The sequence below is a fragment of the Symphalangus syndactylus genome, chromosome 4, assembly GCF_028878055.3.
Source record: "Symphalangus syndactylus isolate Jambi chromosome 4, NHGRI_mSymSyn1-v2.1_pri, whole genome shotgun sequence".
NCBI lineage: Eukaryota > Metazoa > Chordata > Mammalia > Primates > Hylobatidae > Symphalangus > Symphalangus syndactylus.
In genome coordinates, this window is record NC_072426.2 from 80,048,124 (window position 1) to 80,067,418 (window position 19,295).

Below are 19,295 nucleotides of genomic sequence, written 5' to 3' on the forward strand. Positions count from 1 at the left end.
CAGGGGAGGGTTCCTGGATCGTGGCAGGCTTTGGCCTCCCTGGTCAGAGTTCAAGTACTGGGGGCCAGGGTAGGGGTCTGGGAAGGCATCCAGAGCAGTCCCAAGTGGGCCCAATGTGTGGATAGAACTTTGGTGGGAGGGCAGGGTGGTGGTGCCAGCAGGCAGGGTGAGCGGGTGCGTGAGGGCCCGTGGCAGCCCTGGAGGAGCAGTGCTTCCACACTTTGAGGCGGAACATGGTGGCGCCTTTCTTTGCAGGGGTGGCTATGTAGAGAAGTTCCCCTGGACACTTCCACTGTAGCCGGAGGTCCTAGTCTGGGCCTGGTGCTCATTTAGTCCTGGGGCAGGGGTCAGGGGAGACAGTAGAGCAGGAACCAGAGAGGGTCGGATTACTGAGTCCAAGCCGTGCTGTGACCACACCTGTCATGTAGCAGCTCTCAGGGGCCTGGCTGTGGGGTCCTGCCCTGGGCAGAGACAGGCAGCATTGCCACTGGCTCAGATGACAGCTGGTTCTCTGCACATTGGAACTTGTCCATGGGGCCTCCTTTAAGGGTCTTGCCTTCTTCCTCCCCTGTCATCCTCTCACTTTTCTCCCCTCTTCTCCCCCTTCCCTCATTTCCAACATAGGAGGATCCAAAGTGGGAATTCCCTCGGAAGAACTTGGTTCTTGGAAAAACTCTAGGAGAAGGCGAATTTGGAAAAGTGGTCAAGGCAACGGCCTTCCGTCTCAAAGGCAGAGCAGGGTACACCACGGTGGCCGTGAAGATGCTGAAAGGTACCTGCCGGGCACAGGCACAGTGCCCCTGAGGGAGTCTCCAGGGCGGGGGGTGGGTGAGGCCCCTCCTGACCAGCATGGGACCCTGAAGAGCCCCCATTGCTGATCTAGAGTGGCTGCAGTTGGGGGAACCCTACCATGGGCCACTTGGGCCTAGAGAAGCAGAAAGAGGACTTTGCTCTCCCTGGAAGGCTCTAGAGGTGCTGCTGTGCCAGTGCCACTGAAGATCTAAGCTTTAAACATTTAAAAAGCCCTTTGATTTTGAGCTGACAGCTGTCTTCACTCCAGTCTGCCCCATTTATTCCTCTCAGCCCAGTGTCTCCTGGGGTCCTGGTGAAGAGACCACCAGTAAGGACTGGCCCTCAATCTCAAGAGACCCCCATGGGCCTGTCTCACCTGCATGCCCAGTCATGCCACAAGTTTGGCACATGCACGTACCCACACAGGCATGCGACTGCACTGAGTGGCCCCCTCTTCTGTGGCCAGGCCCCAGGTCTGTGGACAGCCAGGCTGAATGGTGGTGAGGGAGAGTGGTTGGTGTACACAACAGTTATTTGTAGTAGTCGGGGGCTGCACAGCACAGGGTGCTTCCAGATGCCTACCCAGCCCCTCAGACTGGGTTCACCTCCAAGCCAGTAAAACCCCAGACTCTCCAGGGGCACAGGGAGACCCTTGGATTTCCATTGCAGCCATGCACAGCCCCAGGCTGCCCACACCTGGTCCAAGGGGTCCTGGGGCCCCAACTCCCAACTGTCCTCTCCCTTCCAGACAACCCTTCAGGGCAGAGGAGGTGGCACGGCATAGCTGGGCAGTGGGACAGCTGACCTGGGAGGGATGGCTTAGCCACGTGTTCTGACTCTTGGAATACCTTCAGGCCCAGGCACCTGCTGGGCATTCCAGCACAGCTCTGGCCACCATCGGGACATGTGTGCTGGGCAGGTGATCCCTGTGGTGCCTCGTTCTCTTTCCATCATGCCTCTACAGTTAGACTCTCTGGGGAGTCATTCTGTTCATTAAGAATAAGCCAGAATGTCAGGTGTGCAGTGCACTGGTAACACTGCTTTATCTCAGGTGCTAATGGGGGTCTTCTTGGTAACTAACGGAGTGTGAGCTGCTGACGTGTGTGTGATGGATAGATCAGCAGCACGGGAGATGCCTGGGCTCCAGGCTGGCCATCTCAGACGGGAGCAGGAAATGGGGAGCCTGGTCGCGGTGTGTGGACCTCTTTCATAGCTCTCCACCTTCTCCAGGGCCTCTCCCCACAAGTGGGTGTGTGGGTACCCCTCACCTTTCCAGAAGGATTAATGCGGGGAATTTCTGTGGACCACTGTCTTCTAAAGACAACGACTACAGGAACATAATGCCACATACACAGGCCAAGCCCTGGGACACTCTGAGGAAAGATCCGGCATGTGTGGATGCTGGCTCCTCAGGGCGCTTCTTCCTCAGGGCAGATGAGGCCCCTGTCCACTGACCCCAAAGGCTGGGAGAAGCCTTAAGCAGCATCGTCTTTGCAGGCCTCTCTGTCTGAACTTGGGCAAGGTGATGCGGGTCCATCCTGACCCGGTATGGTCATGGAAGGGGCTTCCAGGAGGGATCATTTGCAACCTGCTCTGTGCTGCATTTCAGAGAACGCCTCCCCGAGTGAGCTGCGAGACCTGCTGTCAGAGTTCAACCTCCTGAAGCAGGTCAACCACCCACATGTCATCAAATTGTATGGGGCCTGCAGCCAGGATGGTAAGGCCAGCTGCAGGGTGAGGTGGGCAACCACTGCACCCAGGCTGGGGGCTCCATACAGCCCTGTTCTCCCTCTTTCTCCCTTTCCCGACTGCTCCTGCCCTGTTTCCTGTTCTCCCTCTTTCTGGAAGCCTGGCTCAGGCCCCAGCCTGGAGCTTGTGTCTAGCTGAGTCCATGGGCTTGAGTGGTCACTTTCCATCAGAGGGGCCCCATGCTAGCGGCACTCCCTGGGCCCACAGGGCTACTCAGAGGTCTCTGGTGTGACATTGCCATGTGTCCTCACCCAGTTTGTGGCTGGGCCCACGGGGCAGGGAGCTCTAGGGATGGACAGTGCATCCCGGGTACTAGGGTACCCTGGGTACCACAGGGCACTAGGTGTGCTGTGACCTCAGGTGACCCCAGCCCCGCCCTGCATGGCAGGAGCATTGTCACCATTTCTCAGATAAAGACCCAGGAGACCAGCCTGGTTTGTTAGTTTTACAAACCACCGTGCTGCTCAGGGGCTTCCCAGCATGCGTGTGCGGGTGTGTGCGAGAGGAATAGGGAAACACCGGGAGCACGCAGCAGGCACTCTGGTCGGCACCAGTAGAGTTGGAGGCTGGGCTTGGGGCCGGACAGGCGGGAACAGGGAGCAGGCTGCATGCAGAGCCTAGCGCCAGGCAGGAACCCTTGCATCTGCGCAGGCCTCTGCCTCCATCAGCACCCCCAGCCTGCACTGGGGCAGGACCCAGGAGGCAAAAAGGCATGGAGTCCTAGCATCAGGGAGGGGTGCCTCCCAGGGCAGTGTCGCCTGCCTCAGGCACCTCGAGAAGGAGGCGCCCACACGAGCAGCAGGAGGCAGAGAGCAAGTGGTTCAAGAGAGAGCTGAGACTTCGAGGTCTCCACTCTCCACAGAGCTGCAGCGGTGCTGCCTGAGGCAGGGCTGTGTCTGCCCCCTTACTCATTGGGTGGCCGGGCCTGGGGGCCCTGCGGCCTCCCACCCTGGTTCCTGGAAGACCGGAGCTGCCTGACCCGCGCGCCCAGGGCCCCTTCTCTCTGCCCCCAGGCCCGCTCCTCCTCATCGTGGAGTACGCCAAATACGGCTCCCTGCGGGGCTTCCTACGCGAAAGCCGCAAAGTGGGGCCTGGCTACCTGGGCAGCGGAGGCAGCCGCAACTCCAGCTCCCTGGACCACCCAGATGAGCGGGCCCTCACCATGGGCGACCTCATCTCATTTGCCTGGCAGATCTCACGGGGGATGCAGTATCTGGCCGAGATGAAGGTGCGTGCATATGGCTCTGCACCCAGCTAGCCCCGGCCAGGCCACAACCTGACCCACCACGCCCCTGCCACCCACATGCTGGCCTGCCACGCCCCCACCATGCCACGCTCTAGCCCACCACACCCCTGCCATGGCTTGCCACACCATGGCTCACCATGCCCCTGCCATGCCACACCTTGACTCCACCACGCCCCTGCCATGCCACACCCCCAGCCCAGGTCTCACCAGGCCGCTATCCGGGCCACACACCACCCCTCCGCTGGTCACACCAGGCTGAGCCAGTGACCGCTGCTGCCTGGCCATGGCCTGAGGGCTCGTGCTATTTTTCCTCGCAGCTCGTTCATCGGGACTTGGCAGCCAGAAACATCCTGGTAGCTGAGGGGCGGAAAATGAAGATTTCGGATTTCGGCTTGTCCCGAGATGTTTATGAAGAGGATTCCTACGTGAAGAGGAGCAAGGTGCCCAGTCCTGGGGATGAGACGGGGCTCCCAGGGATCCCAGGTGCACCACAGGGCAGGCAGTGCCCTTGGGATGCCTAGGAAAGATACCGAACATTAGTGGAGCTCTAAGCTTTTTATAGCCCTCACCCCAAATCTTTCTGACCCTGGGTCCCCAAGGACCCAATTAGAACTCCACTGAGCCTCTGCCATGTCCTTCTCCTCCAGGGCCTCCAGGGCACCCCTCCCCTGCAGCACACTGACCCGAGGCCCTTGCCGCACTTTTCAGAGGCCACCTCATGCTGTGGAACTAACAGTCCTCTTCTGCAGAATAAAGATCACCGTTCTGATGTGACCTTAGCTCTTTTCTCAGAGAAGGGTGGGATGAAATTAGCAGGATCGTCCTTCTTTGCAAAAAGGAATGAACTGCTTTACAAGTGAGGCTTCTCCTGCACAGGGGCCTTGGACGCTGGGCTGGGTGAGTTTAGAGGCATAGGAATCCCCTGGACAGGATCCAGCAACGCAGCCCAGCTTTGTCCAAGTCTATGAAACAGGTAGTGGGCACCCTTGGGGACACCTGGTTCCCTACCATGGTCCTAGTCCCAGGACAACTGCCTTGGCCCTCTTAGTTTTTCTGCCCATGTCAGCCCCTCTCCTGCAGCCTCCCAGTGGCAGCCCAGGCAGGGCAAGTTCAGGGGGCGCTGCTCAAAGGCCATGCCGCCCAGACGTTCAGAGCAGACTCTGCTCAAAAAAGAAGAAGAAGAAGAAGAAGAAGAAGAGGAAGAAGAAAAAAAAAACACAAAAGGCAACTTCTATGATTCAGCTTTGCTCTGAGGGGTCTGGAGAAGCCATTTGTGTTGCCAGGGGTTGTGAGCTGTTCTGTTTCTTGTGGGGTTTCCCTTGTGACAGCAGATCTCAGAACTGCTGTGGGGGAAGTGGTAGGGGCTGGCCCCTGCCCTGTGGAGGGTGTGGACAGAGCCTTCCTGTTGATGCACTGGTCCTCCAGGGAGAGAAGCTGAAGGCATTCCTATACAAGGCGTGCAGGCTGCACTGTCACACACTGCTGCCAAGACAGCCACACTGCACTAAGGACATAAATCCCTAATGTGTTTAAGTAAAAGAAGTGACAGTAATGTTGTGTTACAACCCAAGGCACACATTTTAAAAATGGACTTGCACCTTCAGGCTTGTCTGTGGAGAAGCTGTTTCTCAAGTCACCCTGGAAAGGATTTGTTAGGTCAGACCCCAGCACTGATGAGGGATGTAGGGGGCTGGGGGCACTCATTCAGAGATACTAAAAGCACCCTGCAATACAATAAGAGAGAAAAAACAGCCTCCCCCAAGGCACACAGACAAATCCCTTCCCTCAAGGCTCCTTCAGTGTGGTAGCTGCTGGCAAAGTGCCCAACATGAAAACGCTAGATGTTGGTTTCCCAAACACATTGGCCCTCAGAACCCCAGGAGAGATCTTGCTGGGGGAGTTCCAGGCCCATGCATAGGGAAGCACTGCTCTGCACCACCAGCAGGCCTGTGGCACGTGACAAGCTGGCCCTGTGTGGCTGTGGGCGGGCAACTGACTCTCGCCAGCATCTCAGCAATCCCCAGGAGGTTCAGGCTGGAGCTCCAGCCCCTTCAAAGCTGTGTGTGGCCAGCTCTGTGCCCAGGAGTGTCTACAGCACTCCTCTGGTTACTGAAAGCTCAGGGATAGGGCCTGGCCTTCTCCTTCACCCCTCCTTCTTAGAGAGTTAGAATAACTTCAATGTCTTTCTTCCATCCCCTCTTTAGGGTCGGATTCCAGTTAAATGGATGGCAATTGAGTCCCTTTTTGATCATATCTACACCACCCAAAGTGATGTGTAAGTGTGGGTGTTGCTCTCTTGGGGTGGGGGTTACAGAAACACCCTTATACGTGTAGTGGGGCCACGACGCCCATCCATGCAGCTTGGCCAGGGAATTGCACTGGCCCTGAGCACCTGTCTGCAGTGCCAGCCCTCCGCAATGACCCCCTCACTGAGGGGCCTTCATGATGTATTCATGAGGAAAATGGCTGGGCCAGGCCGGGCTGCAGTTCTGAAAGCTCCAGTGGAGCATGAGAGCAGAGCAGGTGGCCAGTAACCCAGCCTCCCCCGCCCTTGCCAGCCCCATGCTTCCCTCTGGGTCCCTTGGTGACTCACAGGCCCAGCCCAGCAGTTACCCTCCTGTGGTCCTGAGTAGGGCTTTGGGCTCAGGCAGAGCACCCAGTGACTTGCCCCCACCCGCAAATGGAGCTTGGGGACTCCACCTGAAGATGGCCTTGTGTGAGTTTATAGATTTGTGTGCCCCAAACTGCTCAAAGGTGGAAGCCAAAATCTCATTCGTCCAGGTCCAATGACGAGAGCTGATCACTTTTAAAACACAGGATTCTTGCTTCTAAAGTGTTCTACAGTCAGCAGAGGTGTGATGTGCATCTCTTTTTTTGAGGGGGGAGGGGATAGGGTCTCACTCTGTCACCCAGGTTGGAGTGCAGTGGCGCAATCCTTGCTCACTGCAACCTCCACCTCCTGGGTTCAAGCGATTCCTGTGCCTCAGCCTCCTGAGTAGCTGGGATTACAGGCACGCGCCACCTCGCCTGGCTCATTTTTTTGTGTTTTTTAGTAGGGACAGGGTTTCACCATGTTGGTCACACTGGTCTTGAATCCTGACCTCAAATGATCCGCCTACCTCAGCCTCCCAAAGTGCTGGGATTACAGGCGTGAGCCACCACACCTGGCCAACATGTGCATCTTAAATACTGTGGGCTGTGAATAAGCAATTGGACAACAGCTTTCCGATTACATAAGCTGACTGTAGGCTAGTTGGAAAAGGCAGAGAAAAGCATAAAGAAGAGACTGAATGTCACTGGACCACACTGCCCAGTGACCTCTGGCTGCCCTCTGGTGTGCTCTGTGATGTGCACATGTATACTTTTTATTGCCCTAACTGGGCTCATGCGATGCTGTTTTGTGATATGATTTTGTTCCCATTGCAAAGCAAGTTTCCTTCACAGTTAAAATGTTTTCCTATAGCTTTTTTTCCTTCTAAGATTTTATGAAACTTTCCAAGCACATAGAAATGGTAAAAGAACTATACAAGGCACTCTGAGTCTGGTGGTCTGCATTCTCACCCCTTTAAGTGTGAGAATCTTAAGAATGATTAAGATTAATTCATGAAATTAATTAATGTCTCATTAATTCATGACATTAATTAATGTCTCATTAATTCATGACATTAATTAATTAATGTCTCATTAATTCATTAGTCATGAATTCATCTTAAGCTTCATGTGTCCCTCGTGGGTGTGGCTGCTCTGATGGGAGTGGCTTGGGCAGGGACTTCAGCTTCATGGAGTAGGGGCCAGGCAGGCAGGCAGCCCTTCCCCACCTTCATGCTACGTCTATCTGAGCAGCCAGACCCAGGCTGACATCTGTGAGCATCTGTGCTTGGAGCCGACAGGGTCAGCAGGTGCTTGGTGGTGGCGGTGGATATCTGGGCCCCCCGGAGGGCGCTGTGAGGGCCAGATGGAGCCACTCGCTGGTCCTCTCACTCTCTGCAGATGGTCTTTTGGTGTCCTGCTGTGGGAGATCGTGACCCTAGGGGGAAACCCCTATCCTGGGATTCCTCCTGAGCGGCTCTTCAACCTTCTGAAGACCGGCCACCGGATGGAGAGGCCAGACAACTGCAGCGAGGAGATGTGAGCAGGGACCGGCTTTGGCCCAGCCTCACTTGGGAAGGGAGGGGACACCTGTGTGCATTCCCTCCCCATCCAGAGCAGCCCCAGGAGAAACCAGGAGAAGTAGGGGGTGGGGAGTGGGCAGGGCAGAGGTTAGAGAGCCATCCTTGGGTGTGGCAGTAGATGCTGGGGGTCCTACCCCACTGAGGGCTGGTGGGCTTCCTAGAGGGTCTTATAAAAATGAGCGAGAGCAGAGACTGGTGCAATACAAGCTCGAGGGCTAAGAGCTGTCCCAGCAGGACACTTGGGGAGGAGCTGGTAATTCCAGATGGCCCAGGGGCACATGTTAAGGGGTGTCTGAGTGGAGGTGCAGAGCCAGGCAGGGGTAGTCTGGGCTGCAACATGAGAGGTTGAAGCCTTTACACTCTCGGGGGAGATGGTCTTAGAAACTAGGCTGAGAACAGATGAGAAAGGGCTGCCCAGAGGCAGAGATGCATGGTACATGCATTCCACAGAGTGTGCACACTGCTGGGGCGTGGAGGGGTCATGCTGGGCCAAGAAGCCAGGTACCGCCTCCCTGGGCCCCCAGCTGGTGGCCAGCTGGAGCGCTGTGGTCTGCCTGGGCACCCAGGCAAGCAAGGACGGTGCAGGACAGACGTGTGATTGCCAAAGGTTCTTGTTTGTCTGTCTCCACACCTAAAAGCCCTCAATCAATTCATCCTTCTTGAGAGTTTTAAGGACTGGCACTTCTCACTTAGCTGCCAGAGCAGGCATAGTATCCAGTGAGCTGTTTACCAGTGTCTTTGCAAGGGAAGTAAAAATGAATCTCCCTTGGAGGGAAGGGAAGCCTGTAGGATTCTGGACCACAGCTCTGGGAGACCTGAGCACAGTGGCCCACGGGCTGGGATCCTGCAGACAGGCCCTGCCCCAGTCCCACGAGGCTCAGAGATGTCAGCAATGAAGAAATAGCTTTGGGGTTGGAGACAGAGCACACTGGGCCCAGGATACAGGGCAGGGTGCGGTGGCTGTGGTGGGCTGTCCTTCTGAGACCTGGCCCTGCTTGGATCATATTGGCCTGTCTGCTCTTCCCACCAGGTACCGCCTGATGCTGCAATGCTGGAAGCAGGAGCCAGACAAAAGGCCGGTGTTTGCGGACATCAGCAAAGACCTGGAGAAGATGATGGTTAAGAGCAGAGTGAGTGCCTGGGGTCAATTCCCACAAGCTGAAAGTGGCATGGGGAGACTCCAGTCTCACCCCAGGGCAGTAGTTTTAGCCCTCAGAGTTCCCAGTGCAGGGCCACAGTGGAATTGTGCAGAGAGAGACAGTCATGCTCTCCCCTGTGTGCAGACAGCAGATTGAACCCTTCTCAGGCCAGGCCGCTTGGGCTTCTTTTCAAGTCATGAAGAAACCAAGATTCTTGACATTTAGGAAGAGCTCTCTACAGGCAGGCATGGGAGGAAAATATTCCAAAGCCAAAAAAATAGTTTTCCATAATGGAAAATGAGAAAGTTGAGTTAAAGCAAGTGCCCAAAATTCAGATGCCCAGAAGGGAGTCCGGCTCGGGGAGGGCAGTGAGTAAGGAGCAGTGGAGACTGTGGCAAACAGCCAGCCCCCTCCAAAGGGTTCCTTGCTGGAGTACCTGTGGCCTGCAGAAAAAGGAGCCAGGAATGGGCCAGGTCTTCTGAATTTTACGAGGTTTATGTTGTCTCCCAGTTTTTATTGTTAACAATTCATTTAAATTTCCCAGAGCCGAACGTAGGCCAAACAAACCATATTGGGGGGTGGCCAGAGTCAGCCTGTGTGCCTGGAAGTACAGTTTGTGAGGTCTAAACATTTTCAGCCAGTATTCATCAGGCAGCTGATAGGACCCATACTGTGTCTCAGAGGCCAGGAATGCAAAGAAATAAGACCAGCACAGCCCTGCCCTCACGGGGTTTACACACAGGCCTTGTCTTAACATTGGCACATTTACTGAGTTGTCACTTCTTCAGACTTGGATAGTGGGATGCAGGACCTAGGACCCCGTAGGAGAACTTCACATCACTGTCTCGCTTGGATGAAAACTCCAAGTCCTGAGAATGCAGGGTTGTTCAAAACAGAAGTGATCACTGGTGCTGGCCTTCCTAGAACAGTGCTGAGAAACAGCCAGGAAAACCCTGGGCCCCTCTGCACATTCAAGCTAGGCATTGAAAGGAGCAGATGCCAGTGGCCCCTCGTGCTGGGGAGCCCGTGCCTGTAGCAGGGTCCTGTGCACCCTGACAGTGCTGTCAGATTTCAGAACTCAGCCCTGACATGACATTCTAGATGGCAGGGGTCCTTGGGGAAAGCTGGAAAACATCCTGCAGGCTGGGGCTGCGTCCTGGCATGTGGCTGCAGTGGGCTCCCCCAGAGCCCAAGGGTTTGTCAGCGGGCTGGTTTCCTGCTGCCCGTCTCCAGGTTGGGCCAGGGGCAGCTGGATGAGGTGTCCCCCAGGGCTGCCCTCCAGGCCCTGGAGATAAGACGCTGAGGGAGCACATTTCTGTCCCCAGGGAGGTGACTTTCCAGGGGAAGAGACAGAATAGACAACACCCAGGGGAGCGATGGGGACCTCAGAGCAGGACCAGGCAAGCCAGGAGTCCTGGGAATCAGCGCAGCCTGGCCCTGGTCTCTTGGAGAGGCCAGGAGATTGGTGCCAGGTGGAGACACAGCCAGAGCCTCTGCCCTGGGGGTGGCGGGGGGCCTGAGTTGTGTCTAGTCGTGGCGCATGGCTTGGAGTGACCGGCCATCTCTTTCTTCCAGGACTACTTGGACCTTGCGGCGTCCACGCCGTCTGACTCCCTGCTTTATGATGACGGCCTCTCAGAGGAGGAGACACCGCTGGTGGACTGTAATAATGCCCCCCTCCCTCGAGCCCTCCCTTCCACATGGATTGAAAACAAACTCTATGGTAGAATTTCCCATGCATTTACTAGATTCTAGCACCGCTGTCCCCTCTGCACTATCCTTCCTCTCTGTGATGCTTTTTAAAAATGTTTCTGGTCTGAACAAAACCAAAGTCTGCTCTGAACCTTTTTATTTGTAAATGTCTGACTTTGCATCCAGTTTACATTTAGGCATTTTTGCAACTATGTTTTTCTAAAAGGATGTGAAAATAAGTGTAATTACCACACTGCCCAGCGACTTAGGATGGTAGAGGAAAAAACAGATCAGGGCGGAACTCTCAGGTGAGACCAAGAACAGGCTGAATAAGGCATTTCTGGGGTGGGAATCAAGTCATAGTACTTCTACTTTAACTAAGTGGATAAATTTACAAATCTGGGGAGGTATTCAGTTGAGAAAGGAGCCACCAGCACCACTCAGCCTGCACTGGGAGCACAGCCAGGTTCCCCCAGACCCCTCCTGGGCGGGCGAGTGCCTCTCAGAGGCCACCTGGGACTGGCGAGCAGCCACTGGCCAAGCCTCAGCCCCATTCCCAGCCGCATGTCCTCCATCAGGGGCAGCAAGGTTGCAGGAGCTGGCCGGCCCTGGGAGGACGCACCCCCACTGCTGTTTTCACATCCTTTGCCTTACCCACCTTCAGGACGGTTGTCACTTATGAAGTCAGTGCTAAAGCTGGAACAGTTGCTTTTTGAAAGAACATAGTCTGTGGTGCTGTGGTCTTGCAATGGACAGTAAATATGGTTCTTGCCAAAACTCCTTCTTTTGTCTTCGATTAAATACTTGAAATTTTTTTCTGTTTCCTAACTTCATCATTGATTGTTTGAAATCTTGGAGTTTCAAGCATTTTTTCAAGCTGAGACGGTTCCTTTTGCATGCCTCCTGACTCACTGACTCCTCACTGGCTTTGTGTCTAGTGCCACACTCCATTTGTGCTGACGACGCTATGAGGCTGGCCCGCGTGCGCCCTCGATTTGGAAGGTCCTCTTCTCCGTTGTAGGCTCAGACAACAGACGAGTGCCTCCTTTATGTTAGAGAATGTTTTGTAGAACGTTCCCGCTGCAGTAAGCCATTGAGTGCAGCAGTTTGACAAATATACATCAGATTTGAGAGTCTCAAGCTCATAAAAGTCAAAATTGGCAGTGTCTGTTAAGTTACATTTACCAAGAGAGCACATGATATTTCCCCTAACTATAACAGTGTTTTTGGAAACCTGGAGCACAAAACCATTAATATAATTGGCATAGAAACTACGAGTTTGGTTTGAACATCAAAGGGAGTTTTGCCAAGGCCTTACTGTCTGCACTTGAAGTTTTGGTTCTTCAGTGCAGAACAAATGATCTGTTTTCATTTTTAGGCATGTCAGACCCGAACTGGCCTGGAGAGAGTCCTGTACCACTCACGAGAGCTGATGGCACTAACACTGGGTTTCCAAGATATGCAAATGATAGTGTATATGCTAACTGGATGCTTTCACCCTCAGCGGCAAAATTAATGGACACGTTTGATAGTTAACATTTCTTTGTAAAAGGTAATGGACTCACAAGGGGAAGAAACATGCTGAGAATGGAAAGTCTACCGGCCCTTTCTTTGTGAACGTCACATTGGCCGAGCCATGTTCAGTTCCCAGGTGGCAGACTTGTTTTTGGTAGTTTGTTTTAACTTCCAAGGTGGTTTTACTTCTGATAGCCGGTGATTTTCCCTCCTAGCAGACATGCCACACCGGGTAAGAGCTCTGAGTCTTAGTGGTTAAGCATTCCTTTCTCTTCAGTGCCCAGCAGCACCCAGTGTTGGTCTGTGTCCATCAGTGACCGCCAACATTCTGTGTTCACACATGTGGATCCACCACTTACTACCTGGTGTATGAAACTGGACCTGAACTGTTGGATTTTTCTAGTTGCGGCCAAACAAGGCAAAAAAATTTAAACATGAAGCACACACACAAAAAAGGCAGTAGGAAAAACACTGGCCCAGATGACCTGTCCTTATTCAGAATGAGAGCCTGGGGGGATCCTGGGGATAGTGTCAATGCCCCTCCAGGGCTGGAGGGGAAGAGGGGACTCGAGGATGGGCCTGGGCTCAGTATTCGAGATCTTGAGAATGATTTTTTTAAATCATGCAACCTTTCCTTAGGAAGACATTTGGTTTTCATCATGATTAAGATGATTCCTAGATTTAGCACAATGGAGAGATTCGATGCCATCTTTACTATGTGGATGGTGGTATCAGGGAAGAGGGCTCACAAGACACATTTGTCCCCCGGGCCCACCACATCTTCCTCATGTGTTCGGTACTGAGCAACCACTACCCCTGATGAGAACAGTATGAAGAAAGGGGGCTGTTGGAGTCCCAGAAATGCTGACAGCAGAGGCTTTGCTGCTGTGAATCCCACCTGCCACCAGCCTGCAGCACACCCCACAGCCAAGTAGAGGCGAAAGCAGTGGCTCATCTTACCTGTTAGGAGCAGGTACGGCTTGTACTCACTTTAATTTGAATCTTATCAAATTTGATTAATTTGAATCTTATCAAAGGGACAGGCTAGCTAGCTGTGTTAGAAGTAGCAATGACAATGACCAAGGACTGCTACACCTCTGATTACAATTCTGATATGAAAAAGATAGTGTTTGGCTCTTATAGAGCCTGTGTGAAAGGCCCATGGATCAGCTCTTCCTGTATTTGTAATTTAACGCTGCTACAAGACGTTTCTGTTTCTTAGATTCTGACCATGACTCATAAGCTTCTTGTCATTCTTCATTGCTTGTTTGTGGTCACAGATGCACAACGCTCCTCCAGTCTTGTGGGGGCAGCTTTTGGGAAGTCTCAGCAGCTCTTCTGGCTGTGTTGTCAGCACTGTAACTTCGCAGAAAAGAGTCGGATTACCAAAACACTGCCTGCTCTTCAGACTTAAAGCACTGATAGGACTTAAAATAGTCTCATTCAAATACTGTATTTTATATAGGCATTTCACAAAAACAGCAAAATTATGGCATTTTGTGAGGCCAAGGCTTGGATGCGTGTGCAATAGAGCCTTATGGTGTGTGTGCACACACCCAGAGGGAGAGTTTGAAAAATGCTTATTGGACACGTAACCTGGCTCTAATTTGAGCTGTTTTTCAGATACACTGTGATAAGTTCTTTTACAAATATTTATAGACATGGTAAACTTTTGGTTTTCAGATATGCTTAATGATAGTCTCACTAAATGCAGAAATAAGAATAAACTCTCTCAAATTATTAAAAATGCCTACACAGTAAGTGTGAATTGCTGCAACAGGTTTGTTCTCAGGAGGGTAAGAATTCCAGGTCTAAACAGCTGACCCAGTGATGGGGAATTTATCCTTGACCAATTTATCCTTGACCAATAACCTAATTGTCTATTCCTGAGTTATAAAAGTCCCCATCCTTATTAGCTCTATTGGAATTTTCATACACGTATATGCAGAAGTTACTAAGTATTAAGTATTACTGAGTATTAAGTAGTAATCTGTCAGTTATTAAAATTTGTAAAATCTATTTATGAAAGGTCATTAAACCAGACCGTGTTCCTTTTTTTGTAATCAAGGTGACTAAGAAAATCAGTTGTGTAAATAAAATCATGTATCATAAAATGTGTAAACTTTTTTTTCTTTTTAACATTCTAGTTGGAAACAACAGATTTCTGATTTTGTAGTTTCCAAACAATATTTAAAACATCACAAAGAATTCTATCACGATAACCACTGAGGCATCAATAGTGGTCGAGGACTAGGGGCTACGGTGACATCGCTGGTTTATCTGGTACATTTGCATGTGAATAGACACATTGATAGAAACTGAAAAACTCAGCTAACTCCACTGTTCAAGGAATCCCTTCCTTAAAGGTGTCCATCTCTAGAACAAAGCAGCAGCCAGTGTCAAGTTTAGGTCTTCACAGTTCTCTAGTAATTTGCTTGTTGCTGATCTTTTGAAGTTGGCCTTAGAGCTGTGGGAGACAGAATATAAAATGCCGAGTCCTGAGGAAAGCCATTAGAAGTGTGAGGGAAAATGCTGTCCTGAACCACCATGAAGCCTGACATACTCACTGCTTCTGTTTATGTACCCCGAGGAATTCTCTGGGCTTCTCATGCCGGGCTTGGAGCTGGTGGGTCAGTGGGCAAACGGGAGTTGTTGTCAACATCAGTCTCATCTGCGATTGCATTGTGTCAGATGCCAGGGGCCTGTGTCACACGCATACAAGTGTGTACACGTGGGCCTTTGCATGCCTCATCAGGTGGTGTACACGCAGGCCTTTGCACGCCTCGCCCAGTGCCCGCCCCAGGCCCACGAGGCCCCACCTCCCAGCCGTGGGTGCCTGTGTCTGCTCACGGCTTCCTCCTTCAACCTGGACGACAGGGGCTGGAAGTGAACATAATCTCCAGAGCCAGCTGTTTGCTGTAGCCTTTACCTCTGAAAGTAGAAATCTACGCCAAGAAAAGTTAATACTAAAAGCCACCCCTAATGTAGACTCTACATTAGGACTATTTGTGTGTGTATGTTTGCTGTTTTATTTTCCCCTAAAAACACATTTTCTGCCAACCTTCACGAAGGATTTCTTCCCACCACAAGGCCAGCTTATGTGGGCAGAAATCTAGTTGAATGTGCCTGAGAACAGGGCTTGAACAAATACTTCATATACAAAAGAAATTTTGAAGGGAAAGCATAGTTTCTAACATAAAGAAAGCCTCTCCCACAGGCAGGCGGAGCAGTTAGCGGTGCCTCTCCCTGCCTGGGGTGCGTTCACGCATAGTGTCTGGCACACCTTGTTTTACTGCTCTTTGCTTTATTGCGTTTTTCACAAATTGAAGTTTTGTGGCAATGCTGAGTCATCAAGAAAGTCTATCAGGGCCATTCTTCCAACAGCCCACACTCACTTTATGTCTCTCTATCAGTACTGTTAAGCAATAAAGTATCTTTAAACCAAGGTACGTACGTTGTTTATTAGACATAGTGCTGTCACACACTTAACAGACTCCAGTACAGTGTGAGTGTAACTTTTATATGCACTAGGAAACCAAGAGACTTGTGTGGCTCACTTATTTGGGATCTTCAATCTTTGCTTTACTGGGGTGGTCTGGAACAGTATCTCTGAGGTTCACCTGTGTTTAGTGGTCCTCACAACTGGGGGGTGGTTCTAGGAAGTCCTAGGGAATCCTAACCTCTGTGGCCCTGAAAAAGGTGGAAACGTGGGTCTGCAGGGTGCATGCAGCAGTGTGCGTGGCCCCTCGCGTCTTCCAAGTGAAGATGCTCCAGGTGCATGTCCTAGGCTTGTGCACCTGCAGGGAAAGCACCCGCTCTGCCAGGGCTGCCGGCTGTGGCCCTGTCCCTTCTCCATGGCAGCAGCCTTGACCAAAACTGTGTAGAGTCTCCCACCTCTTCAGGGAGCTGGGACTCAGGAAGGATCGTCTTAGCTGAGGTCATAAGAACCTGCATGTAGAGAACTTTTCTGCGTGGGGCCACTACCGTGTCCTGCTGCTGAGGCCAGGTAGTGGCCGTCTGAGGTCTGCAAGGGCAGGCTGCTCCCAGGAGTTAAGGAGGCAAACACTCTGAACACCCTGGAGAAATCACAGTTTATCTTTGCAACTACAAATTTGAGTGCTGTGTCAAGTGACCAGGTATTTTTGCAGATGTCTCTGAGGTGTTAAATCACAGGACCTGGCCAAGCGAGATCTCTCAGCTGGACCCTGGGCAGGGGATCCTTTATGGAGGCACATCTCACTGTGGGGGCTGCAGAAATGTGAAGGTCAGCATGGAGGGAGCTTGTGGTCTGAAACTACCCCAGCCACTGTGACTACCACACTAGGAGAGATCATAAACCTGCATCCTCTCAGATGACAGTGAGCAGTTCAAGCTAAAAATGTGCTGGTAAGCAAGGTAAGTGAATTCTAAAGCTAAAAAAAATCATTTTTCATTTTTTGAGAAGGAAACAAGTTTGATATTTCATACACAGACAATATTTACCATGCAGACTGTCGATTTCTTGAATAAAAATATGAAATTCATTTAAAACATTGAAGTTTTTGTGTATTTTTGTCAATGTAAACAGAAAAGCAACCTATTTCTTTGCTGCTCGATTTTCTCACCTGCACATCAATCCTTTTCTGCACTCTCCCATGGAAGAAGGGGTCTCTGGGGGCAAGAGACTTTGGTCAGAGGACTGCAGGGAGCCAGGCAGCACCCATGTCTTGGAGCCTCCACTCTCCCTAGGGCATGTGCCTTGTTCCATATTTTGTGTCTTTCATCTGGGAGTTTTCAAGAGCTTGAGAATTTTCCTGGAGACTCTGGCCACAGGGCCTGAAGCTCTTAGATTGCTCAGAACCCCATGGTAAAGGAGCACACTGAGGGTTTGGGGGACTTCAGTGTCTGGGAAGAAAAGTAAGATCATAGCAAATGATTTCTAAAAATAAGAATGACACCAAGGATGGAAGAGCTCTAGTGTTTCACAAGACAGTCACTGGAAAAAGTACAGGAAGTGTGGTTGGACACTATTTTTAAAGAGATATTCACACAATTACCTATAATCTTTAACTTTGTAGAAATAAGCAAAGGCTACCCATATAAGAACCCATAGGAGCCATTGGTTCTGAACTTGCTATAGCAAGAGAGTCAACCAGCATCACTTACTTTTGGCAGACACTCAAAGGCAGGCAGAGGAGTGGTAAAGCCGTATAGTAAAAAATAAAAGGTGGGGAGGGTGAGGAGAAGCCTTCAGGGATGCTGCGATTGGGGCCTGTTGGCCTGGGGAAGCTGGAGGCAGCTAACCAGGAGGAGGGCCTCTTATGTGATTGGTTTGGGGGACACAGGTGGCTTTCTCTGGTTAGTTCAGCAGGCAAAAAATAGGGAAGCTTGCAGTTCCTGACCAAGTCCTAACCATTCTGGGATAATTGTTGCAGAGGCTGTGGTTTGGCTTTCTGGCTAGTTCTGCAGAGAATCTGATTCAAATCTTCTGGCCATATGTGGTCTGGCCATTGTCTGTTTGCATGTTCAGTCTCTTAGTCCCCCTTGTGGGTCATTTTCTTGTTTGTAAAAGGTTGGCCAACTCAAGGAAGTCTAGAGATCCAGCTCTTCACTGCTCAGAGATTATTCAGTTGTCTCTCTGGTCAACTGTATTGTGAGATCTTGATCCTTCTGTTGTTGTAGCATCATAGTGCTCATTTGACAAGAATGGGATGCAGTGGAACATCAGGACCACTATGACAGAAACAAGAGCAACTGTCCCTTTGAGACGCTTTGAACGCAAACCTCAACTGACCAATGCAGGCCAAGAGCAAATCCCATACAGGCCATGAGGATCAACCTTAGAAAGCCAAATAGCTTTTGCCTCAAGTTGATGTGTGACCTGTTCTACCTTCTCTGTTTCACTGATCCAGGTGCAGTATTAGCAGTGGCAGAGGCCATCACCAACCAACAAGAAATCTACAGCAATGAGACTGTCCATCACTACTCATGCCAATGAGTTGAGACTGATAGGTGCCCCATCTAGGGAAGAAGTGGCATTGCTAATGACTTCTGCCAGGGTTAATGATAAGTTTATGACACCAGGATTCCCACAGATGAGAACATTGCTCTGATTGTTTGCATAAACAATGAGTAACTCTCCAGTTAGAGTGCTGAATAACCAAGGGTGATGTTACGGTTTTTGTAGTTTTACACCAACCGGTTTGTGGTAAATCGTTACAGCAACCCTAGGAAAACCAACGCACCATTTGTATGTATGGTTAATGCATGGCAGATGTTTAAAGGTATTGCAGGATATTGGTGCTTTTCCTTTCCCCAGTGCACCTCATTGATCTGAAGTGAGGGATTTTTCTTTTTGTCTTGATTTTTGTTTTCTAAGATTGAACAATCTTTTTTTCCCAGTGTCCCTTCTGTTTACAGTATCTATAAGTGCCCTTGTCAGTAGCTGACTGGTTGGGGAGGGGCCACCCAGCTGTTTGATCAGCAGGGCCACAAGTTAATTTTGGGTCCTGTCTTATTTTTGTTCTAAAGCACTTTTAAAATGTCTGGCAGGTGTTGTAGTTCAGGTTAAGGGGCTATTTCCCATTCTCATTTCTGTTTTTGATTAGGTCTCCGATTTCAGATTTAGCTCCTTGACAACAAGCAATGAAAAGGCCACTTTCTAGACTCCCAAATGGTACAATGTATTTTCTAGCCTATCCCAAAAAAACCTCCTGCAGGTTTTTTTTTTTTTATTATACTTTAGGGTTTTAGGGTACATGTGCACAATGTGCAGGTTTGTTACATATGTATCCATGTGCCATGTTGATTTCCTGCACCCATTAACTCGTCATTTAGCATTAGGTATATCTCCTAATGCTGTCCCTCCCCCCTCCCCCCACCCCACAACAGTCCCCGGAGTGTGATGTTCCCCTTCCTGTGTCCATGAGTTCTCATTGTTCAATTCCCACCTATGAGTGAGAACATGCGGTGTTTGGTTTTTTGTCCTTGCGATAGTTTACTGAGAATGAT

The 19,295-nt window shown here is 51.0% G+C and overlaps 1 protein-coding gene across 15 annotated transcripts in view; it reads left to right on the forward strand.

Annotated features, from left to right (window-relative positions):
* The window catches only part of RET (ret proto-oncogene), a 53,375-nt gene extending 38,956 nt beyond the window's left edge, over positions 1 to 14,419 (forward strand). For 10 of the 15 annotated variants that reach the window (XM_055275221.2, XM_055275216.2, XM_063638041.1 and 7 more), the window contains 9 exons: positions 625 to 772; positions 2,402 to 2,509; positions 3,555 to 3,769; positions 4,105 to 4,227; positions 5,992 to 6,062; positions 7,778 to 7,915; positions 8,990 to 9,089; positions 10,674 to 10,821; positions 12,169 to 14,419. In XM_055275221.2, the coding sequence (XP_055131196.1) occupies positions 625 to 772; positions 2,402 to 2,509; positions 3,555 to 3,769; positions 4,105 to 4,227; positions 5,992 to 6,062; positions 7,778 to 7,915; positions 8,990 to 9,089; positions 10,674 to 10,821; positions 12,169 to 12,326 (1,209 nt within the window). In that variant the 3' untranslated portion in view covers positions 12,327 to 14,419. The remainder of the gene's footprint in view (positions 1 to 624; positions 773 to 2,401; positions 2,510 to 3,554; positions 3,770 to 4,104; positions 4,228 to 5,991; positions 6,063 to 7,777; positions 7,916 to 8,989; positions 9,090 to 10,673; positions 10,822 to 12,168) is intronic. The other 5 variants (XM_055275218.2, XM_055275226.2, XM_055275230.2 and 2 more) reach the window with 2 other exon arrangements.
* The last annotated feature ends 4,876 nt before the right edge of the window (positions 14,420 to 19,295 follow it).